This window comes from Mastigoproctus giganteus, chromosome 10 (genome assembly GCF_048544385.1).
Source record: "Mastigoproctus giganteus isolate SK-2022 chromosome 10, ASM4854438v1, whole genome shotgun sequence".
In the NCBI taxonomy this organism is placed as follows: domain Eukaryota; kingdom Metazoa; phylum Arthropoda; class Arachnida; order Uropygi; family Thelyphonidae; genus Mastigoproctus; species Mastigoproctus giganteus.
Window position 1 is genome coordinate 153,072,293 of NC_143584.1, and position 17,942 is coordinate 153,090,234.

Sequence of the window (17,942 nt, forward strand, 5' to 3'; positions counted from 1 at the left end):
TGTAAAGTCTACCTGGGAGAGTGTAGTATGTCACAGTGGCCAAAGAGAGACTGGCACATTATTGAAGTGAGTAGCAGCGATGTCAATGTGAAACCAACATGTGTCTAGATACTTTGGGGGTATAGTGTATAACTGTAGACTAAATAAAATATTGGTATTATTATCTGGCTGCTGTTCACCTTTTGGGATTGCAGTGCATTCCATAGTAGCTTAATTAAGTTGAAGTTTAATAGCACTGTTTTACAAATATTTTTGCAAGTTTTTGAGTTATGTGATGTAGATAAAAGCTAATACATTGAACATTCCTTAAATTTAAAACAGTAGTTCTTAAGCTGTAAGGTGACCCTGAGGTATGATAAGTTGTAAGGGAATGTGAGATATACAAAACTTTTTACCCCTTCAGAACTTAAATTATAAAATATTTATTACTTTTGGCTTTCTCAAATTATTTCTTTCCTTACATTTGTTTACAGTGTGTAGCTACATGACATCTGAGTGAAGTGCACATTGGTTCTTATTTTTAAATGGTTTCAATAATAAAAGACAATTTTGTGCAATTTTTTTTTTTTCAGTTCAGACCCACTGATAAAGTCTATGTGGCCTGAAGGAGCCCAGAATGTCACCCAGGTAAAATTTTATTTCTTAATTATAAACTAAATATCTTCTAACTTTATTGAAAAAGTAACTGTGAAGCAGTGTATTATATGCAGGTTTTCAGACCTTCCTCCTTTTCCTCCCATCCTCTTCTCCTTGGATTTATGGTAAATCACCTTTCTATCTTTTCGATCTTCCCCTAGCGATCCCAGGACACTGGCAGATGCTTGAATTCCTCTTAGGGCCCCCCAGCCAGATCAAAAGGATGGGGAGGGTGAAACAAAGTGTAGTTAATAATCAAAGTGTAGGTCTAGCAACCCACCCTTTAGATATAAAACCAAATTGCTCAAAAGAAACTGAAGTATTGATGTAAGGGGAAAAATGGCTGTGATTATAAAAGTGATATATCATGCCTTCACATTCTTTAGCACTGTTTGTTAATTTATCCTTCGTGATGGACTGGTATAGCAAGTGTAATCCATCAGAGTTTACTTCTGGGATTCCCTAGAGTTCCCTCCTATTTTTAATCTTCCCTAATGGTATCGATGAAGGAGTACCAGAGAAAGTTATCAAAGCTTGCTGATAATTTAGGAGTAGGAAGAGTAGGTAATGACCAGACTTGACCATTCTGTTTCAAAATGGTTTAAATTTGCACTTGGGAAACAGAAATCTGAGAGTTACTTATAAGCTAAAGGGAAAGGAGTGAAAAGTGGCTTGGAACAAAAAAAAATTGTATAATCAGATATGAAATGTACCATCCAGACAAACAGGTAGCCAGGAAGTAGTTAGGCATTATTAGAATAAATTTTTTATTAAAAAAAATAAGAAAATTATTTATTTATTCATCATTCAAGTTATTCATTAGAGAAGGCGCTGTTCGTTATTTTTATTTGGATTTTAATAAATTATTACACATCATTTCTTATAGCCTATTCCCTTAATTTTTAACATCATTTCTGAAATCTGGCTGAATAACTGAAATCTTCAGTCAATTGTTTATTCTGTTATTACAGAAAATGTGTAATATTGTTTTCTTTCTCCATTGACTATTTTGTTTACATTTAATTATAATAAATATCAGGAATTAGTTAACCTTTCTTATAACCTGCCCCTTAGGAAGTAAGCTATAAGAAGTGGTGTGTAATAATTTATTCAAAGTTTGAATAAATATAAAAAATAATGAAAAATATCAGGAATTAAAAATGCTTTTGTTATGTACAATGCATCATTGCCATCTTTTTTTTTTTCCATTCTAAAACTTCTCGCCTTTGCCACCATGATCACTCTGCCAAATTATATAAACTTACTGTTCAAATAAAAAAAAAAAAAAAAACGAGTTGTGCCAGAGGCAAATTTACAAAATATAGACCAGAGAAAGTAATGTGTTCATGTTATTCATATACTTAAAAAGATGTGGATGGCATCAGTCAAGGAGGCTGGCTGTCAAAGCTGTAAACGAATGGTTGGAGTGTATATCATTAAAAAAAAATGCATTTCCTCAAACTATATTTGGCAAATGTTTTATCCTTGAAATTTGTAGTTTTCACACCCAGTAAATGTTTATTTTGAATAATAAATAAGTGAATAATTTATTCTTCCTAACAGAATAACTTCCATTTTAAATAACAAAATTATTTTTATTTCCATATAAAATAAGCACTTTTTATTCTTATTCATTATTTGAATAAACAAGTCAGAAGGTCACTTCGCTCCCTTCTGCCTTGTGTCACACAAACCTGAATTACACATTTTTATATTTTAATTTTTTTTTTAGTGGGGGGGAACCCCTCACACCCCATTCTTCAGCATTTTTGATTCATTTTCTGTTAATACAAAGAGATTTTTAGCTGCCTTCAATTATCCATGCAAAAAACATGGTGATGTTAAGTCAACACCAACCTTAGATAATGTTTGACCTTGACTTTTGTTTATTATCATACTAAAAGCCAATTTACACAGGAAACTGTTTGTTTAAAAATGAAGTTAATTCTCCTTTGTTTGAATACATATGAATCCATGGAATGTATGCTTTTGATCCAGCTCTGTCACCTGTGATGTGTTCACAAACCAAACATTTCTTCCTTAATTTCACTACACATAGTCTTGTGATATAAAAGTAGTCTTTTGTTTTTCGTATCTTTCCTTTCTTAATTGTGAAGCCTTTAACTTATTATTTTCATATTTTTCAATAATCGCTTTGTTTTCTTCGATATCAGGATTTTTAAGTGCTGCTTCATACTCAAGATCTTTTCTTTTCTTCTCAGCAGCCTTTCTGATACAATCTTTCTCTTTTCTATTACTTCCAACTTGTGAAAAAATTGAATCGTTGCCTTAGACATGTAGAATTCTAAAAATTGAAAGCACTAAACTAAAAATTAAAAGCACTATAAATATTCTTTTATATATAGAAAAATTTAAAGATTGTAAAAAATTAAGAGTTTGTAACAGTGTCTTTAAGACAGACCTGTCAATCACTTTGTTGTAATATGATGCAATAGCAGTTAGCCCGGCCTTGCAGAAAGCAAAAAGTGTGCACATGAAAAGCAAAATGTTCTTTTATATATAGATATTACCCAGCACTATTAGGAAGGCACATGGTGTCCTGTTTATGCAACTAGGGAGGAAGATGTCATTGTTCCTCTATATAAGATGATGGTGAGACTGCATTTAGAAAATGCAGTCTCACCATCATATGTAGACCATGCCTGAAAAAAGACATAGAGCTTCTGGAGAGAATTCATAGAGTGATGGCCAGATTGTTTGGGGGGGGGGAGTACTAACTGTTGTCCATAGGAAGAAATAGCTTAGAATGTGCAGCCTGCAAAGCTTGGTAACTAGATGTCTTATGTGGAGGGAACTTGATTGTGGTATATAAGCCCTGAAGGGTGTGTAATAAAATTAACAAGGGAGATATATTTCACTGGCAGGAGAGGCAAGAACTAGGAGCCATGAATATAAAATTATACGAAGTAACAGAAGGCCAGATCTCATGACATTTACCTTTGGACTGTGTGTTACAGATGATTGAAATAAATTACCTGCCTTGGTGAGCTTGATAAGGTTCAAAGTGGAATTAGATAGTCATGTTTATAGGTATAGGGAAACTGAATGATTGGAGAATTTTTTCGTTTGTTACTTTTTTTTTTATTTCATCATGTAATACAGTGTTTCCCAAACTGTGTTCTGCAGAACACTAGTGTTCTATGAAATATCGTAATTAATAATAACAAAATAAATAAATTTTGCATATTTGTAGCATACACCGCCTTTGTATCATTATAATTTATAACATATTTTTTTCGGTTATTAATATACTGGTATAGATTAATAATCAAATAGACTGCGGAACACTTTATTTTGGTGGGCTTTTGCATAGAGAAGTATGAGTAGAGATAATGACATCTACAAAAAAAGTAGCAATGTAGTGGTCTAATATGCCATTCATATGAAATTTAGCCTCAAGTACACAGGAAGCAAACCGATATCATAACTAAACTCACTTTCTTGTATAAATTTTTTTTGATAATTATCGATATTTCGAAATATTATTATTAAAATAAATGACCATGGATCTGTAGTTGAAAAAGGGAACTTTAAAATGAGAAGCAAGTTCTAGTATTGCAACTGTGGTTGATGAAAATGAACGCAATATTGTCACACTCCAAAGTGAGGATGAACAATCTCAGCCTTTTGTTCCCCAAAAATCCGAAGTTAAAAAACGTGAACTAACTAATAAAAGATCAAAACAAAAGTATGATGGCAGTTACTTGAATTTCGGCTTTACATGTGTTGGAAATAAAGATGCTCCTGATGCACAGTGTGTCCTATGTAATAAAATATTAGCAAACAGTTCTTTGGCACCCGCTAAATTTGTGTTTCGTGAGTGTTCTGTAAATATATTGTGAGATTAAAAATGTTCCGTGACTAAAAATGTTTGGGAAACGCTGTTGTAATAGATGCAAAAAAAGTCCACTTTCTTGCTTCACTTAGGTATCTTCCTATAGTAATAGCGATATAGTGCAAGGAAGCCACCGGTTTTTGCTGTACTGACCAAAAAATAAAAAAAATGAGTTGATAAGAAAATACAAATTATTTGTTTCCTTCCTCACATAGTTAACTGTCCAGTTGACCTTTGAATTTATTCAAACTTCCAGCCTCAACTACCTGTGAAGGCAGCCTGTTCCAGCAATCAGTGACTCACTGGCTAAAAAAAAACTTCCTACAATCTAGTCTAAACATCTTCCTCTGTAATTCGAATTTATGGTCCCTAGTTCTGGAATTCTTTATAACAGTGAAATTCCACCTTCATTCATTTTACTAGCCCCTCTCAGAGCCTTATAAACCTCAATCAGGTCATCTCTGTGGTATCTGGTTGCCAAGCTCTATAGCTCACATAATCAGTCTTTCCTCATATGGTCACCCTTTTGCTGATCTCACTATGAGAATTGTCCATCTTTGGATCCTTTCAAGAATCGCAATGTCTGTATAATCTATTATGTAGCACAGAGCGAAATGGAAAGTAAAATAAAATAAATGACAGGTTTAATGTTAAATAGTAAAACAGAATATGTTAAATACATAACAGTACAAAAAGCTTTCGGAAAGTTTAGGAACGTAGAACATAAGAGCGTGTAGTGCCAGTCATGCACAGTAAACTGCGTGATGAAGTTGAAGCTTGTGGTTGTGACATATGTGAACGTTGCCAACGTTTGTTAGTCATGAGAATGGTTACTTCAATAATAGGGTGGACACGACATATACTGCTTCTGTTGACCGAAGTATTAGAGCACCTGATGTGCAACAACTCTAACCACATGCGGCATCTGTAATGGCAGGACTGATTGACAATTGTGACATTGCGGCATGGGTCAATGTCGTGTCGGGTTGACCAGAAGTGCTCTGCAATGGCCGAGTGTTCTATGTCTGCTAAGAGGATGGCTCTTTCGTGTTCTGAGATATGTTTGCTGTGCCTTCTGCCAGTTTCTCCGTTATAGCAACCAGTGCAGTCACCGCAAGAAATGCGGTAGACTGGTCCACTTTGTAGTAATGTGGAAACCAGTGTTTTCACTCTAGAGATGAGGGATTGCAATTTCCTGCCCAGGAGGTGTACACACTTTATCCCATGAGATTTCAAGACCCTAGAAACCTGCTGTGATAGGTTCAGGTAGTATGGGATAAAGGTGCTTGCAGCAGTCATTACCTTGAATGTTCCTGTTGGTCGCTACGTGGTCACATGCCTATAGATCAAACCTGTCTAGTGTACTGGTGGGATAGCCACACCTCACAAGATCAATCCGACACAACAACATTGATCCAGGGCATGATGTCATGGTTGTCGATCGGTCCCACCATTAGCGATGCCACGCCCGGTGGAGTCGTTGCACATCACATGCTCTAATGCTTCGGTCAACAGAAGCAGTGGATGTTTTGTCCACCATATTATTGAGGCAACCATTCTCATTACTGTCAAACGTTGGCAACGTTCATATACATCACAACCACAGGCTTCAACTTCAAACAGTTAGTTGTTACATCATGCAGTTTACTGTGCATGACTGGCACTACATGTTCTTATGTTCTACGTTCTTAAACTTTCAGTTCAACGGATGAAGGTTACCATAATAACCGAAAGCTTTTTGTACCGTATGTATTTAACATATTCTGTTTTACTATTTAACATTAACCCTATCATTTATTTTATTTTACTTTTCATTTTGCTTTGTGCTACATAACAGATTATACAGAATGAATCGGCGCCTCCGTAGCCAGGTGGGAAGGAGCAGCAGTGCATAGTATGCGCTTCTTGATTAGACTGGGGTTCGAGCCTGTCACCACCAAATACAGAGGATGCAGAAAGGTCAGGAATGACCACTGCATATTCACGGAGCAATATGGCCCTAGTTGCTAATGCTCCTAAAAACTAAATAACAAACAAACAAACAGAATGAATCCAGGCCCCTTTACCTATAATCTCAATATCTTTTTTCAGATGAGGTTTCTGTACTTGAATACAGTATTCCAAATGTCACTGAATGCAGTGTAAATTGAATATATGAAAATAGATGCAAACAAGTTATTTTATTAATATGGTGTATTAGTATTAGCCATATAGTGCAAGAAACTCGGAGGCTTTTCCTGCACCAGCTGAAAAAATTAAATACAATACAACTGTCTTTATGAATTAGCAATACATTGGTGCTCTAATCCGAGGGAATTTGTCCTGAGTCCAGTAATGCTCTCATAATTAACCTTAATTGTTCAATGCTTGCTTCTCACCTCTATCAAAATTACTGGATAATGCCATCAACTCTAGGAGCCTTAACTGCCTTTAGCTCAATTTTTCTAAATAAGTAATCTGAAATTTCAGTACCATAAATTCATGCTTCCCAGTTGCATACTTTCTTTTCACTACAAAGGATAGTGAATATCAATATAAATACAAAGTGCCCGTTCAGTTCATCCACAATATCATTCACACCATTATAAAATGGGTCAGATTGGACCCATTATAAAAGGGTCCAATCTGACTCATTATTCTCTTCTTGTGTTCACATATTTGCAAAGCTCATTGTCCCAGCTCTTTACTCTTGTAGCCAGTGCCAGCCTAATCTTTTCTGTAATGCTATATTTGTAGTACTGTATCATTACATTCACTTAAAATAATGATTAGGTGGTTTATTTTATTAAAAATATTTCGTAAAATTAGAAAGTTGTTATTTATAGTATTTATACTTCTTTGAAGATCATTAATATTCTGAATGTGATATTCTGGTTTATTCATATTGAATATGTTTTTATTTTAGGTCAATAAACGCCCACTGACTGCTGGTACATTATTTAAAAATTCCATGATTGCTTTAGTTCAAAATCTGGCATCTAAGGTACGTTAAGTATAGTTTATATTGCATGGTATTAGAAGAACAATCATAATTAGTTTTTTGATCAAGAAATAAACTTTTTAACACTTTGTACGCCATGATAAATATTTTACTAAATGTGCACTTCGTATTACAAACTCTTTAACCAGGTTCTTGTTCACATGTGCAATTCATAAGAGCAAGGATTACAAATTTACTTTTCTGAAACTGCCGACGTCATTTTATAAGAGGCATCTCTAATTCAATATTTGGCATTCTCATAGCCTATTGTTCTCCAGCCTCTCTGCACTCCATTAATCCCTACTTTATTTTATTGTCGAAAAGCCAATTCCATAGTTAGTATTAGTATTACCCATATTTTGCTGTGCCAGCCAAAAAAACAAAGAGAAGAAAATGCAAATTATATGCTTCTCTCCTCATATAGGTAACTACTAGTTGACTTTTTTGAATTTTTTAAAATCAGTCTCAATTACCTGTAGACACAACTTTTCAAAGTAATCAGCAACTTGCTGGCTAAAAGAAAACTTCCTATAATCTTGTCTAAATTTCTTCCCCTGTAATTTGAATTTCCCCCTAGTTCTGAAATTCTTTATAACAGAAAATTCTGCCTTCATTTACTAACCCCTCTTAGAGCCTCATGAACCTCACTCAGGTCTCCTCTAAAGTATCTGATTGCCAAGCTTGTAGCCCACAAAATTGGAGTCTTTCCTGATATGGTCATCCTTCTGCTAATCTCACTATGTGAGTTGTCCATCATTGAACCCCCTTCAAGAGCTCAATATTTTTTTTTAGATAAGGTCAGTATACTTGATTACAGTATTCCAAATGTGGTCTTACAATTGCATTATACAGTGGGATTATGACCTCATGTTGTCTACAGGATATTGTTCGATAAATCATTTGATAGGACACCGTGGGCTTTCCTTGGCTGCCTGTTTACACTGCACAGAAAACTTCATATATGCACATTTCATAACTTCCTAGATCCCTTTCTTCCTCTACTACTTTTAATTCAGTTCTACCAAGTGTGTAATATCATTGATAAATACAGAAAACAACATTGGCCTCAATGCCCTGGGATACTCTACAAATAACATTAGTTCACGAATAGCAATGTCCACTGATTACCACTCTCTGTTGTCTCCCACTCAACCATCCCTTAATGCCATACTGCTCCAATTTGTACAGCGGTTAATGTGCAACAATATCAGAAACTTTCCTGAAATCCAAATATATGATATCAAAATTATTTTTTGCATCCAGTTCCTTTGTGACCACGTCGTAGTATCTAATCAAAATGGTCAGACAAGATTTCCCCTTAACAAACCCATACTGCGAGGATGTCTAGATAATCCTGCATTGCTTCTTTAACAGTGACCCCATTATTTTCCCTGGAACAGAAGTTAAACTAACAGGTCTGTAATTACTCGTATCACCCTTTGAGGCACCTCCGTAGCCAGGTGGGAAGGAGCAGCAGTGCGTAGCACACACTTCTTGATTAGACCGGGGTTCAAGCCCGTCACCACCAAATACAGAGGATGTGGAAAGGTCAGGGAATGACCAACGCATATCCCAGAGCAATATGGCCTTAGTTGCTAATGCTCCTAAAAATCAAAATAACAACAACAAAATAACATCACCCTTTGAAACCCCCCCCCTTGTGAATTGGGGATACATTTGCACATCTCCAGTCCATGGGGACCTCCTCTGAATCCAAGGATGCTCTTATAATTATGGCTATGGGTTTGCTTACTTCCTTTTCTGCCTCCCTTAATATAACTGGATAGATCCCATCCACCCCAGGTGCCTTTCTCATGTTTAACTTCAATACTTTCTCCTCCACTTTCCTCTCAGTTATTACAAAATCATTTAGCTCCCTGTTAGAGTTTGATAAACTTCTGGCCTCCACTTCCCTACAGAATTCCTCATGTGAATGAAGATGAAAAATACTCATTCAGTTTGTCAGCCACCTGAGCAGGATCATCAAAAGTCAAACCATCAATATAAAGTGAACCAATCTGATTCATCTCCTTCCTCATAGAGTTTACCTAAGTAAAGAAGTATTTGCTGTTTTTATTTGCATTCTTTGTGAAAGATTTCTCGTAATCTGCCTTCATTTGCCTAACCTCCTTTGTGACTTAACTACAGACTAACTTATATCTACCATATTCTTCTCTGTCACCTGATAATTTATATGCCTTCCATTCATTTTTCTTCTCTGCCACGAGTCTCATTAGTTCATCTGACATCTATTTAGGCCTAAACCTTACACAGTATTTCTTAGTTTGTATGAAAAGCCTAATAGATTCCAAGATTAATTCCTTGAATGACATTATGTCGTAAATATTATAATGAGCATATAAAATATTCATTTTGTGAATGAACTGTTCAGAAATAGTAAAACTATTTCTGAATAGTGTAAAATGTTTTACTAAATGTTTTAACGATGTGTTATTCTAACATATGCTATCTGTTAGATTCTCACCTGTATCTCACACAGTTTATAAATATGTCTAAATTATTGAAGTGAATTTAGGGAAAAAGCCTTATGCTATGAGAGTTATAAAACGTTATTGTACACATATGGCATATGCTCATTGTGTATGTAATAGTGAGAAAACTAGGTTTGCTGTTTAGTGCATTAATCTCACACTGGGGAGGCATTTTGCTATGATTTGTTTTACACTACCCTAAATAAAGAGCACTGCTCTAATAGAGAAGCATGTTGCTGTTTATTTAAAGTATATTCTATTACTTGTACTAAGTTTTAACCCTTATTAGGATATCATCAGTCAATACGTAGGCACTGTGAAGACCTATGATGAGATATATTGACAGTAAGTGAGAAGTATACTGCATGTGTGTATGGGGTGAGGGAATCTGTTTGATCTGCAAAATTAGAAGTTTATAGTATGGGTATATATAAATAAAAAGTTAGGACTACTGATAAAGCACTCTTACACCAAATATAAATTAAGGTAATTTATTGAAATGTTACAATTAGACAATTTATCATCTCAATACGTAACATCTCAACTTAAATACGGTATTGGCAACATCATGAAATTTTACAAAATTTCATCTTCAGCCTTAAAAATGGGAATATAGCAACATGAAATTAATTAAAATTTTTAAGAATATATGGGTACTTGATATAAGATGATAACTTTCAGGAGATTAGAATGTACAGATATAACAAAACTCAATTATTAATGAAATAGGAAAGACAAAATGCATAACTAAAAATTCACAATTAGCTGAGAATAAGCATATGAAACAACAAAATATGAAAGTGAAAGAATAACAAGAATTGGACAAGAGTAGCAAAGAGGGATTCTTAATCACTAAATTAGACAAAAGAAAAATTAATCCACTAGATGAAATAAATAAAATAATATTTACCTCTAAAGCAGGACAAGAATGCCAAAAACTGGAAAAGGTAAAATGAAATATGAGTGCCAGTTAAATACTGTTGTAATGAGATCATGCAAGAGTGGTAGTCAATTGAAGAAGAGGATTGGCATTGCCCTCTGGATACAGGGATAAGAGAAGGTGGCCAATGAAAGGAAAAACAGAACTAAAACCCGGTTGTGAGATAGGGAATAAATGTGACAGACCAGACCGGACCAGACATAAAGGGAGGCGGCAAGTGAGTGCATTGAACTATTTAAGTTAATTATGAGAGCATCACTGGACTCGGGAGTGATTCCGTTGGATTGGAAAAGTGCCACTGTATCTCCAAGGGTGGTTCTAAGCGTGAAGTGGGAAAGTACCAGCTGGTTAGTCTAACTTCAGTAGTAGGGAAAATCATGGAGACTGTGATCAAGGGTGGAATTCAGGATCACTTAGATAGAAATAGAATTCTAAAGGATACTCGGCATGGTTTTGTAAAGGGAAATTCATGTTTAACTAATTTGGTTAGCTATTTTGACAGGGTCACTCAAGAGCTGGACTTGGGGAATAATTTCAATATTGTTTATTTGGATTTCAGCAAAGCATGTGACTCAGTCCCACATGAGTGGTTACTTTATAAACTGGAACAGGCTGGAATCACTGGGAAAATCCTTAGATGGATAGTGGGATGGCATCAGGGCAGGAGGCAGAGGTTTGTGATAAATGGTTATTCCTCAGATTGGGTTGATGTAAGAAGTGGGGGCTCCAGCAAAGATCAGTATTAGGACCACTGCTGTTTTTGATTCTCATAAATGACATCGATGAAGGGATAGAGGGCATGATGGGTAAATTTGCAGATGATGTAAAGATTGGTAGAGTAGTTAATGATTGCTGCCAAGCAGAGCTTCTTCAGAACGACCTAGATAGACTTCAGGGATAGTCAGAAAAATGCATAGTCTGATTGTTACCAAGCGTGGTTCATGTATCTCTTAGAGTGTATTTTTAGGTTAGGTGATTGGGTAATTGTTCTTTTCCATTGTTATGTAATACTCTTGACCTCTCTTGCTTTTTCAGGTTAATCCATTTTTAAATTTTAAAGCTTTAGTAGTATTAGTATTAGCAATGGCCACATGGTACAAGGAAGCCTATGGCTAATGCTGCACCCGCCAAAAAAATAAAAAAATAAAATAAAATAACAATAATAAGAAAAAAAAATAATAATAATTAATAAGAGAAAAGGGAATCCAGGTGACCTTTGAATTTCTCCACACTGTTAGCCTCTACCACCCATGTAGGTAACTTATTCCAGTAATTTATAAATCGCTGGCTACTTTATGAACATGAAAAAACACAAGAGTGAGGTGTACAGATAAGAATGAGTTCAGATACACTTCCAACCTTGTTGAAAAAGATCATAGATTAATTAAATATTGGAATAGACTAGTGTACAAATTGGAGCAGTATGGCATTCATTAGGGCAAGTTGCTACAATGGATAAAAGGATGGTTCAGTGGGAGAAGGCAGAGAGAGGTAATCGATGGACACTATTCTTTGTGGACTAATGTTATTGGTGGAGTCCCACAGGGTTCAGTGTTGGACCCATTGATGTTTTGTATATTTATCAATGATATCAGTGAAGGTATATCAGGCTTAATGTCCAAGTTTGAAGGTGAAACAAAGAAGATGCAGGGTTTTTAATAACAGTAATGATAATACAATACTGCAACAGGATCTAGAAAAGTTAGGCAGATGGCTGAAAAGTGGCAACTGAAGTTTAACATTAACAAATGCAAAGCACTGCATACAGGTAGCACTACCTCATGAGAAACATACCAACTCTGTGGTACTACACTCAGGATAATGGAGAATGAAAATGACATGGGGGTAAATGTGCAGTCAGATATGAAGTTTTCTGAGCAGGTCATCCCCTTGTTAATGATATACAGGAATTTTGTTAGCAGGGATAAGGTGGTGTTTATTCCTTTGTATAAGGCAATGGCCAGGACACACCTTGAGTACTGTGTACAGGTCTGGAGGCTTCATTTTAGGAAGGATGTGGAGTTACTAGAATGAGTACAGAGAAGGGCAACAAGAAAGACTGGTGAGGGGAACAAAGGGATGCTCTTATCAGGAAAGGGTTAAGTTCTGCAAGTTAGCATTAGCATTAGTTGAGGCATATGATGCAAGAAAGTAAGCTTATAGAGCGTCAGCCAAAAAAAAAAAAAAAACCTTCCCATTTCACCCATCTGGTCACTTCAAATGTTTGTCTAGTTCGGCCTTAAGTTTATTTAACCTATCAACTTCTACAACAATAGATAGAAGTCTGTTCCTACAATCAATTACCGACTGGCTAAAGGCAAACTTCCATACATCTATTCTACGACTGTCTTTCCTCAATTTGAATCTATGCCCCTTCAGGTTCTTAATCTGAGCAAGCGGAAGTATCCCATCAGCATTGAGCCTGCTCAAACCATTCAAGGCCTTGTACACCTCAATTAGATGACCTCACAGGTGCCTAGTCTCCAGTTGCTGCAACTTACAGAATTTAAGCCTCTCCTAGTAAGAGAACCCCTTTGTTCCTCTCACCAATCTTGTTGCCCTTCTCTATACTCGTTCTAGCAACTCTATATCCTTCCTAAAATGAGGACTGCAGACCTGTATGCAGTACTCAAGGTGTGACTTCACCATTGCCTTATAGAAGGTATAATCACCTCCTTGCCTTTGCTAGCAAAATTCATATATATATATATATATATATATATATCATTGACAAAACTCCATGACTTGCTCTGGCCGCCCATCTGCACTTCATATCCGACTACATAATTACCCCCAGGTCTTTTTCATTCTCACCTCCCTGAGTGTAGTACCACACAGTTGGTACATTTCTCTTTGGTTACTGCTACCCATATGCAGTACTTTGCATTTGTCAATATAATCTTCAGTTGCCACTTCTCAGCCCATCTACCTAACATTTCTAGATCCTGTTGCAGTAGCATACTGTCTTTACTATCAACCCTGCCAACCTTTTGCATTTTTTATACCTTACCTTCATCAGATATACCTTCATCGATATCATTGATAAATACACAAAAGAACAATGGGCTAAGCAACAAACCCTGGGGGGGGGATCCACTAATAACATTAGTCCACATATTACCGTGTCCAGTCTCTGTCTTCTCCCAATCAACCATCCTTTGTCCATTGCAGTAACTTGCCCTTAATGCCATACCGCTCCAATTTCTACAGCAGTCTTCCATGTGCAACGGTATCAAAAGCTTTCCTGAAATCCTAGTATATGATATCAAAATTATTTTTTGCATCCAGTTTCTTTGTGACCACATCATAGTATCCAATCAAATTGGTCACACAAGACGTCCCCTTAAGAAGCCCATGCTGTGTCAGAACTATTACTGCAGTCTTTTCTTGGTGATCCTGCATCACTTTTTTAACAAGTGACTCCATTATTTTTCCCGGAACAGAAGTTAAACTAACAGATCTATAATTATTTGCATCACCCTTTGAACCCCCTTTGTGAATTGGGAATACATTTGCACATCTCCAGTCGATGGGACCTCCCCTGAATCTAAGGATGCTCTCATAATTAAGGCTAAGAGTTTGCTTACTTCCTTTGTTGCCACCTTCAATATAACTGGATAGATTCCATCTGACCCAGGTGCCTTTTTTTTATGTTTAAATTCAATGATTTATCCTCCACTTTGCTCTCCGTTATTACAAAATCATTTAGCATTAGTAGAGGCATTTGATGCAAGAAAGCAAGCTTATGCAGCATCAGCCAAAAAAAAAAAAAAAAAAAAAAACCACTTCCACTTCACCCCTCTGTTCATTCGAAATACCTGTCCAGCTGAGCCTTAAACTTATTTAGGCTATCAACTTCCACGACAAGGGATGGAATTCTGTTCCACCAACCAACCACTCGCTGGCTAATGGCAAATTTCCGCACGTCTATCCTACATCTGTCTTTCCTCAATTTGAATTTATGCCCTCTCAGGTGATTATTCTGAGCGAGAGGAAGAATCCCATCAGCATTGAGCATGCTCAAACCATTCAATGCTTTATACACCTCTATCAGATCACCTTGCAATTTGCAAAACTTAAGCCTTTCTTCATAAGAGCACCCCTTTGTTCCATTCACTAATCTTGTTGCCCTTCTCTGTACTCGTTCCTGCAGCTCTACATCCTTCTTGAAATGAGGCCTCCAGACCTGTATACAGTACTCTAGGTGTGGCCTGACCATTGCCTTATACAAGGGAATAATCACCTCCTTATCCCTGCTAGAAAAATTCCTATATATCATTGACAATACACCATGAGCTACTCTTGCAGCCTGTCTGCACTGCTCAGAGAACTTCATATCTGTCTGCACAACCACCCCCAAGTCCCTTTCATTCTCTACCCCTGTCAGTGTAGTACCACAGAGTTGATACGTTGCTCTGGGGTTGCTGTTTTCCATGTGTAGTACTTTACATTTGTCAATGTTAAACTTCATTTGCCACCTCTCAGCCCATCTGCTCAACCTTTCCAGATCCTGTTGCAGCAGCATAGTGTCAGTAGTGTCCTTGACAACCCTGCCTACCTTTGTATCGTCTGCAAACTTCGACATTAAGCTTGATATACCATCATCAATATCATTTATGAATACAGAAAACAATAATGAACCCAACACTGAGCCCTGAGGGACTCCACTAATAACATTAGTCCACGATGAGCAGTGTCCATTGATTGTCCAGTGTCCATTTAGCTCCCTCATAGAGTTTAATAAACTTCTTTACTTCCCTTCATTACAGAATTCCTCATGTGTGAATGTAGATGCAAAATACTCATTCAGTTTGTCAGCTATCTGAGCAGGATCATCAACAGTCGAACCACCAACATCATGTGGGCAAATCTGATTCATCCCTTTCCTTCTAGAGTTTACATAAGTAAAGAAGTCTTTGTTGTTTTTCTTTACATCCTTTGCCAAGGATTTCTTGTAGTGAGCCTTCGCTTGCCTTCAAGCCCGTGACTACCAAATATGGAGGATGCGGAAAGGTCAGGGAATGACCACCGTATCCCCGGAGAAATATGGCCTTAGTTGCTAATGCTCCAAAAAACCAAATAACAACAACAACAACAACAGCCTAACCATACTTTGAGACTTGATTACAGACTAGCTTATATCTACCATAGGCTTCTAGGTTACGTGCTAATTTATATGCATCCCACGCATTTTTCTTCTCTGCCACGAACCTCATTAGTACATCTGACATCCATTTAGGCCTAAATCTTAAACAGTATTTCTTAGTTGGTATGAAAAGCCTAGTAGCTTCCAAGAGTAATTCCTTGAAGGCTTCCCATTTAGAATTCACTGTTTTTAACATCATCAGTTGATCCCACTGTATAGAATTTAAAAAGTGCTTGAGAGCACTGTAGTCACCTTTATGAAAACAAAAACCCCTTCCCTTTACCCGTGATGGTAGGTACATCTTTAAGTAAATCCCACATCAGTAGACTGTGATCACTGTCACTTAGTGGTACTTTTATCTGCAAATCCCCCATTACAAGACATTCTGATTTAATGGTCCACTCTATTTCTCTGCAGAATTGTTCATTGTGCTAATCAGTCATTAGTCCTATAACATACTCCTACTTTCAATTTTTCCTTTCCCAGTGCTTATGTCACACCAAACTAACTCAACATTGCACTGTCCACCAATGTCAACTGGATGCTTTTCCTTAGATTTTATGTGTTTCTTAACTAACAGCATAACCCCAGCTTCCCTTCCTATCCTGTCTGTCCTTTCTGTACACATTGTACTCCCCAAATTCCAAATTCCAATTCTGCACTGCTTATATCTGTGTGACACCATGTCACTTTTATCCCAACGATATCTGCCTTTGATGCCCTGATCATCACTTCAAATTCATCAAATTTATTTATTATACTTTAGCATTGGTTTACATGCAAGTATACATGCACCTGTTCTTACTCTTAGTTACTCTAACACAGCCCATGTATTTACTTGTTCCACGATGACTCCCAGCAGCTCTTGAAATCCCCAGCAACTTGCTCTCTAAGCTGTTGCTCATTATAATAGAAGCAGTGCAAGAATTGGCTTCACCTCTGCCTGCGGCTACCATTAATCTTTTAGTCTGTGAATCCCCCCAATCTAGCAGTTTTCTGACCCACTTAACACTGCCTCGATAGCATCAGCAAATATTCTTGCACTCTTCCTATTTAAGTGTATCCCATCCCTGTAGAAGCAGCTTCTCCTGTCAACAAGCACAGACCACATTCAAAAAATTTTACCCCACGAGCCTTGCACAATCTTTCCAGGGCTGAATTGATTGACATGGCTCTCATCATATACTCCCTCCTATCATGTCTCAGAATTGCAGACACTTTCAAATTCAATCCTTGCTCATGACTTTTTTTCAACATTGACCTCTACTTGTTAATTAAATCTGCAGATCTACTGTTAGTTAATTAATGTCAACTGTATATGTTGACATTAATATACAGTCAATTGTATATTAATTGTATATTGACATTAATTTGTTGGCATTAAAGTAATTAATGCCAACATATACAACAATATCACCTTAAAAGATGATATCTGCTCTACAATGTCATCAACTTTTGCACCTGGCAGACATAACCTGTTCCTGTTCCACCTATCCTTTTTACATAATATATTCCCCATCTCCCTAACAGTAGAGCTACCAATAATATCTAGTTCCTGTGGGACCAGTGGATTTTGCCTTGGAGATTGCCGCTGTGTTGCCTGATGCCCAGGAGTGAGCTCTGGAGTTGAGTTGGGCAGCTGAGAGCTTGATGGGCCCTTCTTATTAATTTCTTCATGGGCATCTACCCTACACCTAAAAGTCTCATATATGCCCATCAGAACGCCAAGTTGGCACCTAATTTCCTCACAGTCTCTGCACCTAGCACACACAAAGTCTGCAAACATTTCACATTTCATGCATTTTTTTAGACTGTGATGCGTTGGAGAATTGTGCCTTCGGTTCTCCCGAGCCACAGCATTCTTGCTTAAGCTGTGAGCATTGCTTTGCTGC

General features: G+C 36.8%; 1 protein-coding gene across 1 annotated transcript in view; it reads left to right on the forward strand.

Annotated features, from left to right (window-relative positions):
- Positions 1 to 17,942, forward strand: part of LOC150079390 (unconventional myosin-Id-like) — a 302,739-nt gene that overhangs the window by 253,666 nt on the left and 31,131 nt on the right. The window contains exons 12-13 of the mRNA XM_090384045.1: positions 573 to 627; positions 7,398 to 7,475. Of these exons, the coding sequence (XP_090240171.1) occupies positions 573 to 627; positions 7,398 to 7,475 (133 nt within the window). The remainder of the gene's footprint in view (positions 1 to 572; positions 628 to 7,397; positions 7,476 to 17,942) is intronic.